We start from the raw sequence: 16,140 nt of genomic DNA, 5'->3' as shown, positions 1-16,140 counted from the left end.
TCAACTTCTGGCTCTAGTAATTAGATTTTTGTGTTTAGAAATTTCTGTGGTTGTGATAGTATGACATAGACCTATTGTGAACTGTCAGTTTTTATCAGCTGACCTCATTTTGCATATCAGTGCCCATTTGTATGTTGTTTATAAAATAATACAATTTGAAAATATTAAATGTTTCTTTAATATGTGTTCATTAATCTACATTTTTTCTAATTTGGACAAGGATCTGAATAATGAGGAATTATTGTCCCAGGTTATCTAAAATAGAATGAATGTGGGAAAAGCATTAAATGCTACCTTAAATGTGTTCAGAGCATATACCAAAGCTATATTCTGACTAGTTTTAGTTACCTTTAAGATAAGGGTATCCCTGGTTGGTGTGACTCAGTGGATTGAGCGCAGGCCTGCAAACCGAAGGGTCCCCAAGCCAAAGGGTCTCCAGTTGGATTCTGGGTCAGGGCACATGCCTAGCTTGTGGGGCCAGGTTCCCTGGTTGGGGGTGTATGAGAGACAACAAATCGTTTTTCACATCAGTGTTTCTCTCCCTCCCCCTCTCTCTGGAAATAATTAAAAAAGGATAGATTCATGTTTCAGTGAATGAAAGAAACATGAACCATTTTTAATGGTATAATATGCTCTGTTTTTAAAATCTGTTGCCACCTATTTATTGTTTTCCTCTTATTGTGGAAGTAATATGGGAGAAGATACATTAAAAAGATAGCACTCAACACTTTGGTGTGTTTCATGTATTTTTAAAATAGGCAGATTACATTGTAAAAACAATTTTGTATCTTATTGTCTTAACATTTTAGGTTTTGTTATTAATAAGAAGTTAGCTTTTGTTGAGAACACCTTTCAAGGCTGGGGTAGAATGGGTTGTGGAAGATGTCATGGGATGTCAGATGAGCATACTAGACAGCTGTGTAGTTCCTTTTGAGTCATTGCATCCAATATCTTTTTTCCCATTATCAATGGTAATAGTTCTAGAATAAATGGCAGGCAGTCACACCCTTTTCAAAGGTATCTATCCTGGAAACTTCACATTGACCTAGGCACTGTGCACAGCATTAGGCATTTAGACATGAATTACAAAGATAACTAATACAAAACACTGTTGGGTGTGTAAGAGCTAAGATGGGTATGGAGAGGGCTTTTGGAGTGCAGGGGAAATCTGAGAGGGTCAAGGGCAACTTTTGAATTGGACTTCAAAGTTTGGTGGGGGGAGGGGAGGGCAGTCTGGACAAAAGGGGAGTTTGAGTGTGAGCTCATTGGTGTGAGTGCATCTCCTTGTGAAGCTGCAAGATCCTTGGATATTTGCTGTAGGAGCAGCTGACAGGAGAGGTCAGGACCAAAATTTCAGTCCTCTTGGAGGTCATCCTAAAATTTAGACTTTGATTTGGGCCCATGTAAAGTCGTGTCAGTTCTACCTCCTGAATACCTCATCTCTTGTCTTCACTTCTCCCACCTCACTGTTCAAGTCCAGGTCCAGGCTGCCATCATGCCCTGCCTTGGTGACTGCACTTGTCTCTTTAGTCTCCCTACCCTTCTTTCTGGTCTCCCAATCCTTTCCCGACCGTACAGCCTTGCACAGCGAACTAAAACAAAAAGGTGTCAGAACCTCTCCTGCTTAAGATCCTCCATGGACTTCCCATTGCATTCAAACCACTACCTGTGCTGGCCACCTGTGGATAGAATAAAGCTGGCCCAGCCTTGCTGTCGGCCTTGGGTTTGTGCATGGGCATCTGAACAGGACATTTAGGGGAGTGCTGCTGCACGGCAAGTATCCCCCTTGGGTATGGAGAGCTAAGTCTTGGAGCATAGTGGACCAGCTCAGCCCTGGTAGTCAAAGCCTGCAGGGAGGGCATGGTTGACAGGACCAGAGAATGAGCTCCTGCCTGCAGGTCAGAGCAGCCAAGGCAGAGACAGTTCCCAGATGGAGGGAGAGCATGAGTGAAAGGAACCACCTGTCACAGCCATAAAGCCCTGTTGAGGAGCCGCAGTGGCTGGGGCTGCAGGGGAAAGCCCAAGCAGGCTCAGCCATAGAGCGCCCAGCACAGAGATGAACGTGCTTATATTCCCTGGGTTCAGTCCCCAGTCCTGAAGGGCCATGGAGGGCAGAGGTTAACGGTTTGTTGGAATGCAGCCACCGACACCGTATCAGCCCTTGCTCCTTCTGGGTCCACTTCGGAAACGTACTCAATGGGACCAGTCTGGTGGAGCAGGCAGGAAGTTCTAGGGAAGCAGCGCCTCTGTCCTCCATGTCCATGTAAGGCTAAGCTGTGGGAGCAAAAAATTCATTTGCTTTGACCCAACCTAAAAAAAGGAAAGGACTGCAGTCTGGTTCTAGAAACCATCCTGAAGACTAGAGCTCCTCCAAGAAACCCAAGCACCTCTTGTTCCAATGGCAGCGGCTGGATTCCTAAATGTAAGTGGGACCCTTCCTAGGAGAGCGGCAAGTCCCCTCAATGGCAGCTTCACCTTTGGAGTGGGGGACCACACCCAGGTTCCAGTGTTTTCCTGCCTTGAGGGGAAGCAGGGATGAAGGGGCAAACAGTTGTTCATTGTGTCCAAAATGTAACCCTGGACTTCCTCACCCTTTTCCCATGGGGAAATCTTACTGTCTCCCTGGAGCAAGTTTGGACCCTGGAGAGTCATCAGTTTTGATTTGCCCAAAGCTTCTGAGACATTCAAGTTGTCTCAGTGATGAACTGGTGGCATTAACTAGATGTCAGAACTTTACTTGTGGTCTGAGCCACTTTTCATCAACCCTGTTGTCATTATTGAATATACACAGACTACCTCCTAACTCAGGCAAGACTCCCACTACCTCCTAACTCAGGCAAGACTTAGACCCATTTAGTAAAAAGCATGTGAAGAGAAAAATTATATTAGTCTCCTTTTTTTAAGATTTTATTTTTAAAATTTGTTTGGAGAGACAGGGGAAAGGAGGGAGAGAGGAATACATCAAAGTGTGGTTGCCTCTTATGCACCCCCTGTTGGGGACATGGCTGGCAACCCCAGGCATGTGTCCTGACTGGGAATGGAACCAGTGACTTTTTGGTTCGCAAACCAGCACCCAATCCACTTGGGTCACATCAGTCAGGGCCAATCTCCCTTTCAAGAATGGAAATTTAAGTTTTCATCAGAAGTGCTTGCAAGTTAGATTGAAGCAGCTAGATTGAAGCCTTAAAAATGCTTCTAATAAATGCACTTTTGCTTTTAATTCATCTTGTTATTCTTGATCTCCTGACACCCAGCAAAGGAAGCCCCCTAGTGCTAATTTGCTAGCTGGTTTTCTGTAACGTACATTAAGACTTTTAACCTAACTTAGTTGTTTCAAATGTCTGGGAAACATTTACAAAAATTACAAGTCTTAAAGCAGTGGCAGTGATTTTGTCTATTCCAAAATTGTATCAGTTGATTAATTCAATGATTATCAATAACAAATTTCAGATTATGATGTTGACAGCCATAAATTCTTTCACTCATACAGTACAAATCCTTAAAATTTCTGACAGGATTTTCTGGGGCAGAAAAAGCAATTTAGTACTTAATGCTTCTAGTCTCTGATGCTACAGGCTCTGTCCTCATTGGTGTCTGGCCTGCCTCAGCCAGGCGTTTTCACATTGCTTAAATGTATTACCCGTTCTCCACCAAGGAAGGAGCCTTTCTGTTGGTCTCCTGTGCTACATTAGCTGTGTGTGAGGCCATATCTCCCAGGTCTCCTGTGTACCAATTTCAACTGAGGGGGCAGGGGTCTTTACTACATTATTCTCCCCTTGAATAAAAGCCAGTTGGAATGTATTCCGCTTTCTTTTACAAGAGGACTAGCAAATGAAAGTATGTCAACAGTATGTGTGTCGTATGAAAGTATGAATGTGAAAAAGCATACCCTTGGCCATCCCTTGCAGTGAAGGGCCTGCTCTTTCAGCCAGTGGAGTTTGAAGAAAGTGTTGCAAGTATTATCTGCCCACAGAAGGCACAAATAGATACTTTTGTGTGCCGGGCACTGTGCTAAGGGTTTTACATGCAATAATTTGTGACACTCTCATTAAAACAAGGCTGAGAACAGCTATGCAACTGAAATTTGCTAAAAAGGAGCTACACTGTTGGAAAGTAGAGGCTCCTACCAGAAAGCCTTTTTAGTGCAAAAGCAAATACACAGGGGTCCTTGTTGCTATAAGCCTGAAGTTGCAATGCTTCAAGCAGGAATTCCACCAGTTGGACACATCATAAAATCAACATGGGTGATATTACTGGGAGGGAGGAAGTGACAGGAGGGAGAGTGAAGGGGGAGAGGTGTTTTCCAATCTTGTAAGATTTACAATGCTGTTTGCCACCTTAGCCAAAGAGAATCCTTAGTACCATCATGGCATCAGCAGCTATATCTGATCCCTGGCCCACTCCTACCACTGTGGATCCTACATCTCTCAAATCCTCAACCCTCCACCCTCTGCACTACCACTGCCTTCTTAGGGATAAGAGAAAGGCAGAGAAGTGAGAAACAGTAAGTTGTTAAAAACTGACTCAGAAAACCAAGGAAAAACTCACTAAACTGAGGCAGGGCTGAGAGATGACTGATAATGTCCTACTCCTAGAATACTTCTTGGTATTCTACCCCTTTCCCATAGATACATGCTCCTAAAATTATATTCCTAATTACCCATTCTAAAATATAATGCTTTCTGCCCTGGCTGGTGTGGCTCAGTGGACTAAGTGTTGGCTTGCAAACCAAAGGATTGCCAGTTCGATTCCCAGCCAAGGTATATGGGTGGATTGCAGGCCAGGTCCTCAGTAGAGGGTACACAAGAGGCAAACAGACATTGATGTTTCTCTTCCTCTCTCCTTTCACCTCTAAAAATGAAATATTTAAAAATAGGATATAATGCTTTCATCTAATGGTCTGCCCTCCCCATATACCTTCTGTTACATCAGGACCATCTTTTCCTGGGAATCATTTGTAAGACCAAAATACCCTGTCTCTGAATAGCCCAACCTCAACCTTCCTTCAGTTACTTCCCCAAAAAAATTTTTTTAAAAAAATCAGACACTGCTGGACACCAGAGAAGGAAAGAAAACCTTGAAGACCATTATGACATTACCCCAAGCAGCCACTGATATTGACCCTTTGTTACCGCAGTGTAGCAGTCCCAGCTTGGAGCTGGTGAGGGCTACATCCTACTCATCCTGTCTGCTACCACCTTTGTGGGACCCTTCATGACCAACCCAGCAAGACTACAAACAGCAGGTCCTCCAACCAAAGCAGATGGGAGACAGATCAACACTCGAGGCCAGAACAAAGGATATCAATGAACAGTCACACACGTTCATGGTTCCTGAAGATATTTATTACCATCAAAACATATTTCCAACAAGGAAAGGCATGATCCCTAATCTCCCTATCATCCACATTTTCAAAGTCTAGGGAACCCATCTTATATGGAACCCCCTGTAGAGCTCTGTATATCTTTCTCTGACACGGGTGGAGGAACTCTTGATCTCTGCAAAGGGTAGACTAATTTAGACTCCAGCACCCTCTGCCAATTCCTAGACTGACCTGCAAATTACTTCTTACTATTTTCCTTAGGTTTCTGGGTCCATTTTGTCTGAGGTGACACTGATATGTATGGCCTTCCAATGGGCCCTCCTGTCAGGCCACTGAGAGGCACTATGGCATGCTTCCCCATCAGGGCCTTTGGGAGAGGTACAACTTACCACCGGTCTTTCCTTGCCCTCAAGTTGGTTTCTCATGAGACTCACCCCCTTTTCTTTGGTCTCAAGGGGCTCAGGAGCTCAAATGCTCCTGCTGAATGTCCCAAGTGAGGAAGCAGTAACAAAGTTACATGGGCCCTGGCTGGTATAGCTCAGTGGATTGAGCGCGGGCCTGCAAACCAAAGGATCGTGGTCCGATTCCCAGTTGGGGCACATGCCTGGGTTGCAGGCCAGTTCCCAGCAGGGGACGCACGAGAGGCAACCATACATTGATATTTCTCTCCCTCTCTCCTTCCCTTCCCCTCTGAAGGTAAATAAATAAAATCTTTAAAAAAAAAAAAGTTACATGGATTCCCAAAGTTGCTAGGAAAGACACTGAACACAGACACAGTAAGGCATCCAAATCACAACTCGAATATCACTAAATATTCGAAGGGGGTAGGTATACTATGAGACAAAATGGACTTCACAGAGAATTCTGCCCTGAGCAGGTCACCTCAAAGACTTGTCACCCTCACTAGTCCAAACAGAATTCCTTTTTAGTTTTATGTGTATCCTTTGCTGTCTCTGCACCTCCCTCACATGGACCACACACACCTATCCCTGTTACTCTTTAGGTAAGCAGGGAAAGAAATGCAAGCTCTCGACAGGATCCTCTGAATATGCCATCTTATCTGGGGCAAAATGAAACCCCATTTTTTTTATCCAGTGTGAGTTCTCTGATGACTCATAAGGCGGGAACTCCGAGAAAAGCTTTCTCCACATTCAGAACATTTATAGGGTCTCTCTCCTGTATGGGTTCTTAGATGACGAATCCGATTGGAGCTGTGAGAGAAACTGTCTCCACATTCATGACAGGTATAGGGTTTCTCTCCTGTGTGAATTCTCTGGTGCCTGATTAAGTTGGATCTATGAGAAAAGTTTTCTCCACAAAGGGTACATTTATATGGTTTCTCTCCTGTGTGCGTTCTCTGATGTCTGGTGAGATGCATGCCCTGCCGGAAGCTTTTCCCACAAGTCAAACATTCAAAGAGTTTCTTCTCTGCCTTGTGGGTTCCATGATTTGTAAAAAAGGGGCTGCTGTCATTCACTGCTTCCCCACACTCGGAGAAGGGGTAAAGCCTCTCTTTCTCATGAGTTCTTTCATGTATGACAAGGTGGGAACTGCGAGAAAAACTTTTTCCACACTCAGCACACTTATAGGGTCTCTCTCCCGTGTGTATTCTCTGGTGCCTAAGGAGATTGGAACTGTGAGCAAAGATCTCCCCACACTCAGAGCACTTATAGGGCTTTTCACCAGTGTGTGTTCTCTGGTGTCTGTGGAGGTTGGAGTTGCAAGAGAAGCTTTTTCCACATACATTACATTGATAGGGCTTCTCACCTGTGTGGGTGCGTTGATGGCGAGTCAGGTGGGTATTCTGACTGAAGCTTTTTCCACATTCGAGGCACTTATGGGCCTCCTCTCCCACGTGTGCTCTGTGTAGTGATAAGAAGTGGGGGCTCCCACGAAAGATTTCACTGCACTCCACACCCATACACAGCCTTTCTGCTGCATGTATTCTCTGGTGCCTAATAAGATTTGAGTTGTTAGAGAAATTTTTGCCACATAAGGCACATAAATGGAGCTTCTTCCGCTGCAGTTCCTTTGGTTGTCTCACTTCTCTGCAACTTGTGGCCCCCACTAAGGACTGCTCCATCCGATCACCTGGGGGAGGCTCCCAATGCCCTTCTGCCCTGTCCCCAGGCTGTCCCTGCTCAGGACTCCAGGGCACCTCCCCTCTGGCCTGGCCAGGCAGAAGCACCTGCAGATGGATGCTCTCAGGGGAAACAGACTGAGTACTTTCTTCCTGATTCTCAAATTTCTCTTCCCCTGGGGGAAAAAGGGGGGTGGGGAGGAGAGAGAGAAACCAAACCTCTACATTATTTCTACCCTAGAGAAAAAGAAAATCCCATATGCCTGCTACTAACAGGTCAGAAGTGCAGAAAGGTAGCACCTCCGTTTCCCATCTTCCCCATACAGTGAAAGCACTCTAGAGAGGCATCTGGATAAAAGGTGGGGCCACTGCTCAGGAATCAGAGCTCAGACCAGTCTTATTCCTTTGTAGGGCTCCCCACGTCCATCTTTAACTGAGCCTCTGACTCTGCCCTTCTGAAATGGGAGGGATGCAGCAAAGCTACTGACTAAGATGTGCAAGTGAGCCCATGAGTGAATGCTTCCTTATGTTTTGAACTCTGGGTGCCTCGCCTGCCTCACTGGGATGGAAGTGGGCAGTGAGGACACAGGACTCATGTACCTCCCTGGCAGCCATGACAGGCTAGCCCCATACCGAAACCCTCAAATTCCTCACTCCCAGTGGGGGAAACTAGCTGGGCAGGCTGCTCATCTTCCTTACCTGAAACGGGGCTTCTGGGGTTCAGTCCCTCCTTGCATGTCTGGACACTGGAATCCCATGGTTTTCTTCCTTGATCCACCTGAGTGCTCAGGGCCTCCTGATTGGAAGCCTGAGATTCTGTTCACAATGAAAGAAATAGATTTCTATGCCACCACTTTCCTCCACCAGGCAGAGCAAACAAAGCTAGTCTTATTCCCCGTCCTCAGTGGGTGGATACAGAGGGTGTAGTAAGCCTGACAACAATTACTTGGAATATATACACTAACCTATTCCTAGTGGTTACCTCTAGAGAAAGAAATTGGGTGAGACTACAGTTTTCTTTTCACACTTTTATAGTACTTAGAGTTTTCTTGCAATGAGAATGTACACTTTGGTAATTAAACAAACATGGTCGGAGTAGTCGGTTTAATATTGTAGCTATCAGTTTAATATTGTAAAAGAGCTATCAGTTTAATATTGTAAAAGAGGCTTGACTCTTATGTAGAGATAGAGAATAAAACTTACTTTGGGCAACTCCAGAAGGAGAAAATATAGTACGGATAATCAGAAAAGGACCAGGAGGTTCCGAAAGGACCCTGAGGTCAAAATCCAAAAGTGCCATTCCCGTGCTACGCTAAAAACAAAACCCTCACTCCAACTCTAGCAAACATGAACTTTAAACAGTTCACTTCTAAGAACCTGTGGTGTGAACTTCTCTTCCTATTTTGCACTCACTCTAAGAACTGTGCTAAACTTAGGGCACCAAACCACAGCACAGTGATGGAAAACCTGGAGGAGATCCCAATGAAGGGAACCAAACAAACCCAGCCATGACCCCTTTGTAGAATTAGTGCAAGTGAACTGATAGCTGTGCTACTCTTTATGAAAACCTGGTATATGAAAGCAAAGTCCAGTGTGACTCTTCTACTGTGCGTGTAGATGTAGTCATAATCGTAATGGACACATTCCTGTCTTAGGTCGTTTTTTAAGACTTCCCCCAACTTTTATTATGAGAATTTTCATACATAAATAAAAGTTGATGGAATTAAACAATACCTTCATACCCTCCATCTAAATCCTATGAATTTTGTGTACACGCTCCATCTAAAAAACTGTTTTTTCGTCGTATTTCATAGGCCTCATTTTAGATCTCTGCCTAACAAATCAACACACAGACGCATCTTAATTTGTGCTTGATTTATCTAGCTCCACTTTTGGATATATTTATCATTTCCAAATTTCCATAAGATCTTCCCCACTTCTTGAATTTTTAAGGGCTGGGAGAGCTGCTGAACTGGAATGTTGATGCCACTGCCACTGAAATTTGTGTCTTTGGGGAAGGGCCTAGGAATACTAATGAAGCACAGAAAACACAAGTGAGATCAGAAGAATAAACATCTCAAAATTGCAAGGCATTAAGAACTTACAATTCCACAGTATGTGGTTGGGGTGGGTGGAGGCAGTCACCCAATTTGACTTGTTCTGCCTTGGGAAATCCATCATGGCTCAGACTCCCTGCCTTCAGTTCTGGCAGCTGGGGCCCATAAGTGTGCCAAATGTGTCTTTTGGAAGTGGTTTGACTCATCCCAGTTCAGCGGATTTTAAACAAAGGGAGGTCTTTTGGAAAAACTGGGAGGTGAGTGGGTAAGACAGAGGAACCTGGTCAGAAATGGCTCAGTGTTCATTCCTGGAAAAGAAGTCCTTACCCAGTGAGTCCACATTCTCATAACTCTCCTGCACCGTGTCCCTGGAGACAGCCCTCTTACTAGGATCCTGATGCCCCCACTCCTCCTGGGAGATGTACATAGCCACGTCCTCTAAGCTCTCAGGCAACTGAAACAGCACAAGATCTTCTTTAGCCCCAGAGACACCAAGAACAATTCAAGCAGAGTCATGGGTTAAAGGGGCAAAACCCAGAGTGCTGAGAATACATTTCATGTAGAAGAACGACACAAGGCCTAGGAGTGAGGTAAAGAGGAGTCATATAAAGAAAGTGGGGGAGACACAGTGGTGAGGGAGAAAGGATCCTCTCCAAGTGGCAAAAGGACCCCACCACCACAAGAGCAACACAGGGTATGGGGGCGGGGGGTGTGCTGGGGGAAGACATTGGGAACTTCCACATCACCTGGGGCCCAGTCATCTTGTCTTCCAAGTTTCCTTCGGGAGGAAAGAGAGAAAGCCAGGGAGCAGATAATGCTGAAGGTGATAGAAATCATGATGAGAATGGCATTCTGAATTCTTAGCAACCCAAGGATTATTACAACACAGTATCCATTCCCCAACACCCAGTCTCTGCTCTAAGGATTAAACACTGAACAAAGAAGGCAAGAGAGGCATAATAAAGTCATCTCCAAAATGATATCCTAAATGCAGGGGTAAGGGTAAGAATACCAGTATTCTGCAGCTTCAAGTCCGCAATCATTCACCTAGTTCTAAATGTCTCTGTTCTGCATATGAAAGAGCTACCAAATCTCTTTACCTCCTCCCACCTCCAGAAGAACCCAACTAGCACTTCTAGGTATTTCACTCCACTCTGGGAACCCTGAGGGCAGAAACTGCCTCTTGTTGGCATAGGTGCTCCATCCTGCTGATGTCAGAGGCAAACCCAAAGCCCCCCACTCCCTCCCACCTACCCAGATGACTGTTCCTCACCCCTCTCCTTTATAGCCTGTGGGTCCCTTTTAGGGCTGGGGCCTAGCAGCTCCTGCAGCCTGGGCCCAGGGCTTCGCTCAGTCTCCATTGGCTCCAGCTTGAAGCTCGGTGACTTTCGTTCTGTTTCCAGAGACAAAGGCTCCTCCGAAAGCACTTCTGTTCCCAGCCCATGGTTTGTGACCTGGGAACCAACCCACATTACTCATCATCACAACAGGGCCCCACAGAAAGGAAATCAGTACAGAATTCTGAGGGCAAGCTTTCAACAGTGAACCACTGGTGATCCCTTTGGGCCCAGAAAGAGAGAAGGATGGTTTCTACCAGAGGCTTTTCTGATCCCAAGTGCATGTAAGAAAATGGGGGTGCATGGTAGGAGAAGAAAAGTCCACTCCCAGAGAACACCTGCCCCACACAACTCTTCTGGACACACCTCACTCCCTCTTGCTTTCTCTCACCTTTTCTAGATGCTTCCACTCCTCGCTACTGGATAAGTTAAACTTGGGTGTCCCTGGGGACACAAGTGCCCTCGGCGAATCAGTGCCAAACTGGTTTTCTAATAACTGGGAGTCTACAGTAAACTCCCACCCAGCTCTGCACTGGAGACCAGACTGCTAACTCTAAAATAATGACAACTAACAGCTATTTAGCACTAACTATAAGCCAGTAGTGTAATCAAAACTATATGACCCTGGCCAGGTGGCTCAGTTGGTTAAAGCATCATCCTGCTACACCACGGTGGCAGGTTCAGTCCCAGTCAGACAAGGCACATACAAAAGTCAACTAATGAATGCATAAGTAAGTGGAACAACAAATAGATGTTTCTCTCTCAGATCAATTTAAAAACAATGTCTGACTGTAACAACTTGCTTGAGTGCTTTTCACCAAGCAAAATAAAAAATACTGCTAAAAGTGTGATTCAGAAAGTAATGTGACTGTTTAAAGCAGTGATTTTTACAGGTGTGCTGCAAGAATTTAGGAAAAACAAAAATTACCTGCTGCTTTCCCTCTAACGGTCCAAGCAACACTAGAAAGGTATTTCATCACTCTCATTTTACCAGTGGCGTATCTGAAGGTCAAGAAGATTCAGTAACTTGCCCTCAAAAATATTTAGTGACTTTCCCAAAGTCACAACGCTATTATGAAACAGTGACGATTTGAACTCTGCGAGCTGAGTCCGGGCGGGGCTCACACTAATGCAGGGACACTGACTCCAAATGGAAATAGGGCACTCTTCACTACTCACTCATCTGGGTAAAATCTGGATGACTTATGTTCCTGACTAAACTACAAAAAGGCTTCTTGCCTATGTAAGGCCCACTCAGGGAAACCAAGTAAATTCGTGTACGGAACTGGGCTGGCCCGCTAATTCCAGTAGGAAGCAAACCCCAAATACAACTCTTTTTTCTCACCTGTTGCTTCAATTTCCCAAGCTCTCTCTGCATATCTTCCACAAGGGTTACTGCTTCCTCGCCGCTCTCTGGATGCAGCTCCTGCACTCTGCTCTGAATCTCCTGAGGCAGGATGATTAGAAACTGCTCCAGCACCAGCTGCTCTAGGATCTGCTCCTTGGTGCACATCTCAGGCCGCAGCCATCCATGGCAAAGCTCTTGGAGACGACTGAGGGCTTCCCGGGGCCCAGCAGCCTCTTGGAAGCGAAACCGTCTGAAGCGCAGGTGGGAGGCCTCCGGGCTGGGCCTTGGGTCCGGTGGCAGCAGTTCCTGGCTCCAGGCGCAGTCCTCCTCCAATTTCACTATCAGGAGCCCTTCCTGATCCTGGGAGCCCAAGCATGACGCCATCGTCATGCACTCAAAGTGCCTTACCCGGGAAACCAGGTGCACCCTTCGAGAAAGGAGCCCCCGCTTCACGTAGGGATGGCCAGCGTCCGCAGGAGCCGGAGGACCCTGGGCTTCAAGTCTCGGCCGAAGAGCCAGCTCCAGCCAGCTCGCAGCCGCTTCCGAAGCCTTGGCCTCAATAGGTGCCCGGGCCAGCACGCCACCCCCCTGCCCAGCCCTCCCCAGGACCTCCCTAGGGAAGGACTTGAGCGCCACGCTTTTCGCTGTGTCGCGGACTCAGGCAGAACTCAACGCTTGGCTCCCAAGCCGGAAGTTTTAGCGCGCGCGCGAGTCAAGTGTCCACAGCCAGAGACGCCTGCTTGAGACCAATTTCCAGGCCGTGTTCTAAGAACTGTAACACCCATTGGGTAATATTTCTCCAGATTCCCCGCCGACCAACCAGAAAGGAAGATTTATCTCATGACTGGACCAGCCAGCGGCCAATTCGAGATGAGAGGCGGGGCCAATTCGAGATGAGAGGCGGGGCCGCCCCCCCCCCCTCCGCCAGCCCCGACACCCTAGGCTCCTTGGGGTTGGTCACGCGCGGGATGGGTTTGCTAAATCGATTTGTAAAAAATCCCAAAACTGTTGTGACCGGCAGGCTACCTGGGTTAGAATTCCCCGGAATGCTTGCTAAGATACAAGTCCTCGAGCCAAGCGAGTTCCAATATGTGAGTTTCAAGGCTCGCTCGGAAATCCGAATTGTTAACATTCCCACCCCCACCCCTGAGAAATTTTTCAGCCCTAGCCAAGTTTGAGAGTCACTGTCCCGTCCATAACGAATTTAAAGGCGGTCTCCACACGCTCCAGTACGTTAGGGTTAAAGGTGAAAGACCTATCTGAACCAGCGGCCTGTAAAACTGAGGAACAGGTGTCCAAGGGCCAGCTCGCCGCCCCAGTCCTGAGCGGGAAGTGAGCTGCCCCGCCCAGGTCAGCGGCTCTGCGGGGCCTGCTGGGAGATGCAGTCCGTGGTGCGGTTAGCAACTACGCTTGCGCCTGCGCTCTGGGCTGTGCCGGAGAGATGGAAAGTGATAGGGGGTCCTGGTTGAGGCTCAGGTGCCCAGTGGCTCAGGTGCTCAGCAAGGGCATGTGAGAGACAACCACACATTGATGTTTTTCTCCGTTTCTCCCTTACCCTCACTCTAAAAATAAATATAATCTTAAAAAATAAACAAATAAAAGAGAAAGTGGTAGGGGGAAACCGTGGATCCCGTGTGGTACTGAGGCCTTGGGGCTCGGTGCTGGTGGCAGTCGTCTGACCAGCCAGGATCCTCTTTATTGGGCATCTAGACGTCCGCGAAGGCTGCTAGAGACTTGGCCCTGAACCTCTGGCTTCCGATTGATTGATTGGTTGATTGATCGATCGATCGATATATTTATTTATTTTTGGCTCCCGATTTTAAACTTGCCTGGGACGGGTACTTCATTCTTCCAGCCCTGCAGGCCGGGATCTTATTCATCTTCTAGCTCCGCCATGAACCTGCCTCGGGAGAAGTAAATGAAAGCAAACCCAGAGGGCTGGTTTCCTGACTGCGAAGTTGGTTGCTTTGTGCTGTTGAGGGGTGGTTGGACCAGCTGTGATGTGGGTGTCCACGACTAAAGATCGCCCAGTTTCTCCATTCCCTCCATCAAAGGCCAGGCCTGTCGCCTCACGATACAGAAGAATCTTAGGAGTGAACCGTTACAACCAGCACTGTATTGAGTCCCTGCTTACATGCAGCCAGATCCTCACAACACACAAAACTGTAGGAAGTATACGCTATTATCATGCCCACGTTACAGATAACGGTATGAAGTGTCAATGAAGCTACTTGCTCAGGGTCACACAGCTAGTCTGTCGCTGAAGTTCAGACCACCATGATAGTAAAGGGTGGTAAGAGAACACAAAAAGAGTCCTGAGTATTTTTTTTTTTCTTCTTGTTCCACTCCAGGGGAAAGGTCAAGTCCACAAGCTGTTGTGGCAGATGCACGTCCAGAGGCTTCGTAGTGCACTGGCAGGTACAAGTCCATTTCAGAAAACTTCGTGACCTCCAAGTTCTCAAAGACCATTGTCATGTTACAGATATTTATATTTCAGGAGACTAGATACTAATCTTACAACCAGTTCTTGCCATTTACTATGTTGTCTCAGACAAGTTATTAAATCTTGTTAAGCCCCAAACCTCAGTACCCTCATCTGTTTTAAAGGACTAATTCTATATCCACTTTATAATGTGGAATGATGATTAAATGAGCTAACATGTAGGATTCTTAGAACAGTACCTAGCACTTAGTGTGAACTCAATAAATATTAGCTGTTATTAATGCACAACAAATTCCTGAAGCCTGACCCTGTCTCGGACAAAAGCCTCTTGGATTATTATTGCAGGATGTGTACGGGAATGTTTGCGAAACTACACATACCTTGACATGGGAAGAATGAAGGATGAATCATTTGCCAGATATGTTCCTTTGATTTTAGGTTATTAATGGGTACTTAGAGCTAGATAGATTGTCACAGTTACTCAAAATTACTGTTAATATTCCACTGCCTTTGAGGCTCATCTATATTCAGACAGAAAATAGCTGGTGTTTTGGAGTGGGATTACAAGCCAGCAGATCTACAGGGGTTTATTTGAGGCAGAAGTTACCTAGTGTTCATGAAATTCTAAAGTAGCACAGTCCAATGGAACTTATGTAGTGTTGGCTATTGAACGTCTAAAATGAAGCTAGTGTTGCTATGTGTTACCTTGTGGCTACCATATTGGTCAATGAAGTTCTAGAGGGTCATGTGGATAGAAGTATAGTCTTTTTATACCTTATGCAAAATTGCACGTGTGTGTATTTTCTAGGATGCTTTCATCAAGTTCTCAAAACTTCCATAAATATTTCAAGCCACTACTTTAGGGCTTTGGCGAAAAGTAAGTTAAAGGGCTTTGAGTATGCCTTGTAACCACTGTTGATCTACTTTCTTGTCCTCAGTTGTAGGTGGCTCCTTGACTGTTACAAATTTGAATCTCAGATAAAGATCCCTATTACTCCTGGTCTTACTTCTCACAAGTATTAGACTCTGTCTCTAGAGCTGCTTGGAATCCTTAATCTAGGTCTTATATATTCGCTTGCACTCAGGGATTTTCAGATTGACATTTGATGACATCTAGTGTTAAGACTTTGAAGTCTATTCTCTTTGGATAGGAGCAGACAAATAAGCAGCTCCTGTATGTCTGAAAAGTTGCTCACCTTAGGATATTCTGGCCTCTAGGTTTCTGCCAACCTACTAAGCCTTTGCTATTTGCTTCTTTCTTCAGTTTTGGTTTCTTCCCAGTTTGACTAGAGCTTTCCTGTGATCTTTGGCTAAGGGTTTATTTGTAAGTGCACCACATTACTCTTTGATCCCACTCTTAGCTTTCAAATCCAATCATAAACAAAATAGTGACTGTAAGTGGCATTTCATTTGAAATGAACTTTAGTTTTATTAATCTGAAATTATTGCCTTTCCTCTATGAAAACATAAAATAAGGCATTTTGCTCTACTTCCTACATTTTGATGTTTTGGAATTTTAATTTTCCTTCACATTAACATTAACCAAACTAAC

The 16,140-nt window shown here is 45.7% G+C and overlaps 1 protein-coding gene across 3 annotated transcripts; it reads right to left on the bottom strand.

Annotated features, from left to right (window-relative positions):
• Nucleotides 1-6,329: 6,329 nt before the first annotated feature.
• ZNF263 (zinc finger protein 263) lies at nucleotides 6,330-13,024 on the bottom strand. 3 transcript variants are annotated; one of them, XM_037029969.1, is made up of 6 exons: nucleotides 12,143-13,024; nucleotides 10,734-10,914; nucleotides 10,207-10,277; nucleotides 9,788-9,914; nucleotides 8,103-8,219; nucleotides 6,330-7,579 (listed from the first exon to the last, which is right to left on the bottom strand). In XM_037029969.1, exons 1-6 carry the CDS (start codon nucleotides 12,533-12,535, stop codon nucleotides 6,411-6,413), a joined length of 2,058 nt encoding a protein of 685 aa, XP_036885864.1. In that variant the 5' UTR covers nucleotides 12,536-13,024; the 3' UTR covers nucleotides 6,330-6,410. The 3 variants fall into 3 exon arrangements, with proteins under 3 accessions (XP_036885864.1, XP_036885866.1, XP_036885867.1); XM_037029971.1 differs by lacking the exons at nucleotides 9,788-9,914; nucleotides 10,207-10,277; XM_037029972.1 differs by lacking the exons at nucleotides 10,207-10,277; nucleotides 10,734-10,914.
• Between the last annotated feature and the right edge of the window lie 3,116 nt (nucleotides 13,025-16,140).

Source organism: Sturnira hondurensis, unplaced genomic scaffold, assembly GCF_014824575.4.
Source record: "Sturnira hondurensis isolate 20B ecotype Veracruz unplaced genomic scaffold, ASM1482457v3 Scaffold0020579, whole genome shotgun sequence".
Taxonomy (NCBI): domain Eukaryota; kingdom Metazoa; phylum Chordata; class Mammalia; order Chiroptera; family Phyllostomidae; genus Sturnira; species Sturnira hondurensis.
The sequence above is the reverse complement of the archived record's forward strand: the minus strand, read 5'-3'. Positions and strand labels throughout refer to the sequence as shown.

Excerpts from the sequence above, each read along its gene's own strand:
- ZNF263 (XM_037029969.1), bottom strand. The coding sequence starts at position 12,535 with ATGACGATGGCGTCATGCTTGGGCTCCCAGGATCAGGAAGGGCTCCTG. Across the intron at positions 8,220-9,787 it reads TGAGAATGTGGACTCACTGG|AATCTCAGGCTTCCAATCAG; the intron begins GTAAGGACTTCT and ends CATTGTGAACAG. Across the intron at positions 7,580-8,102 it reads CCCCAGAAGCCCCGTTTCAG|GGGAAGAGAAATTTGAGAAT; the intron begins GTAAGGAAGATG and ends TTTTTCCCCCAG.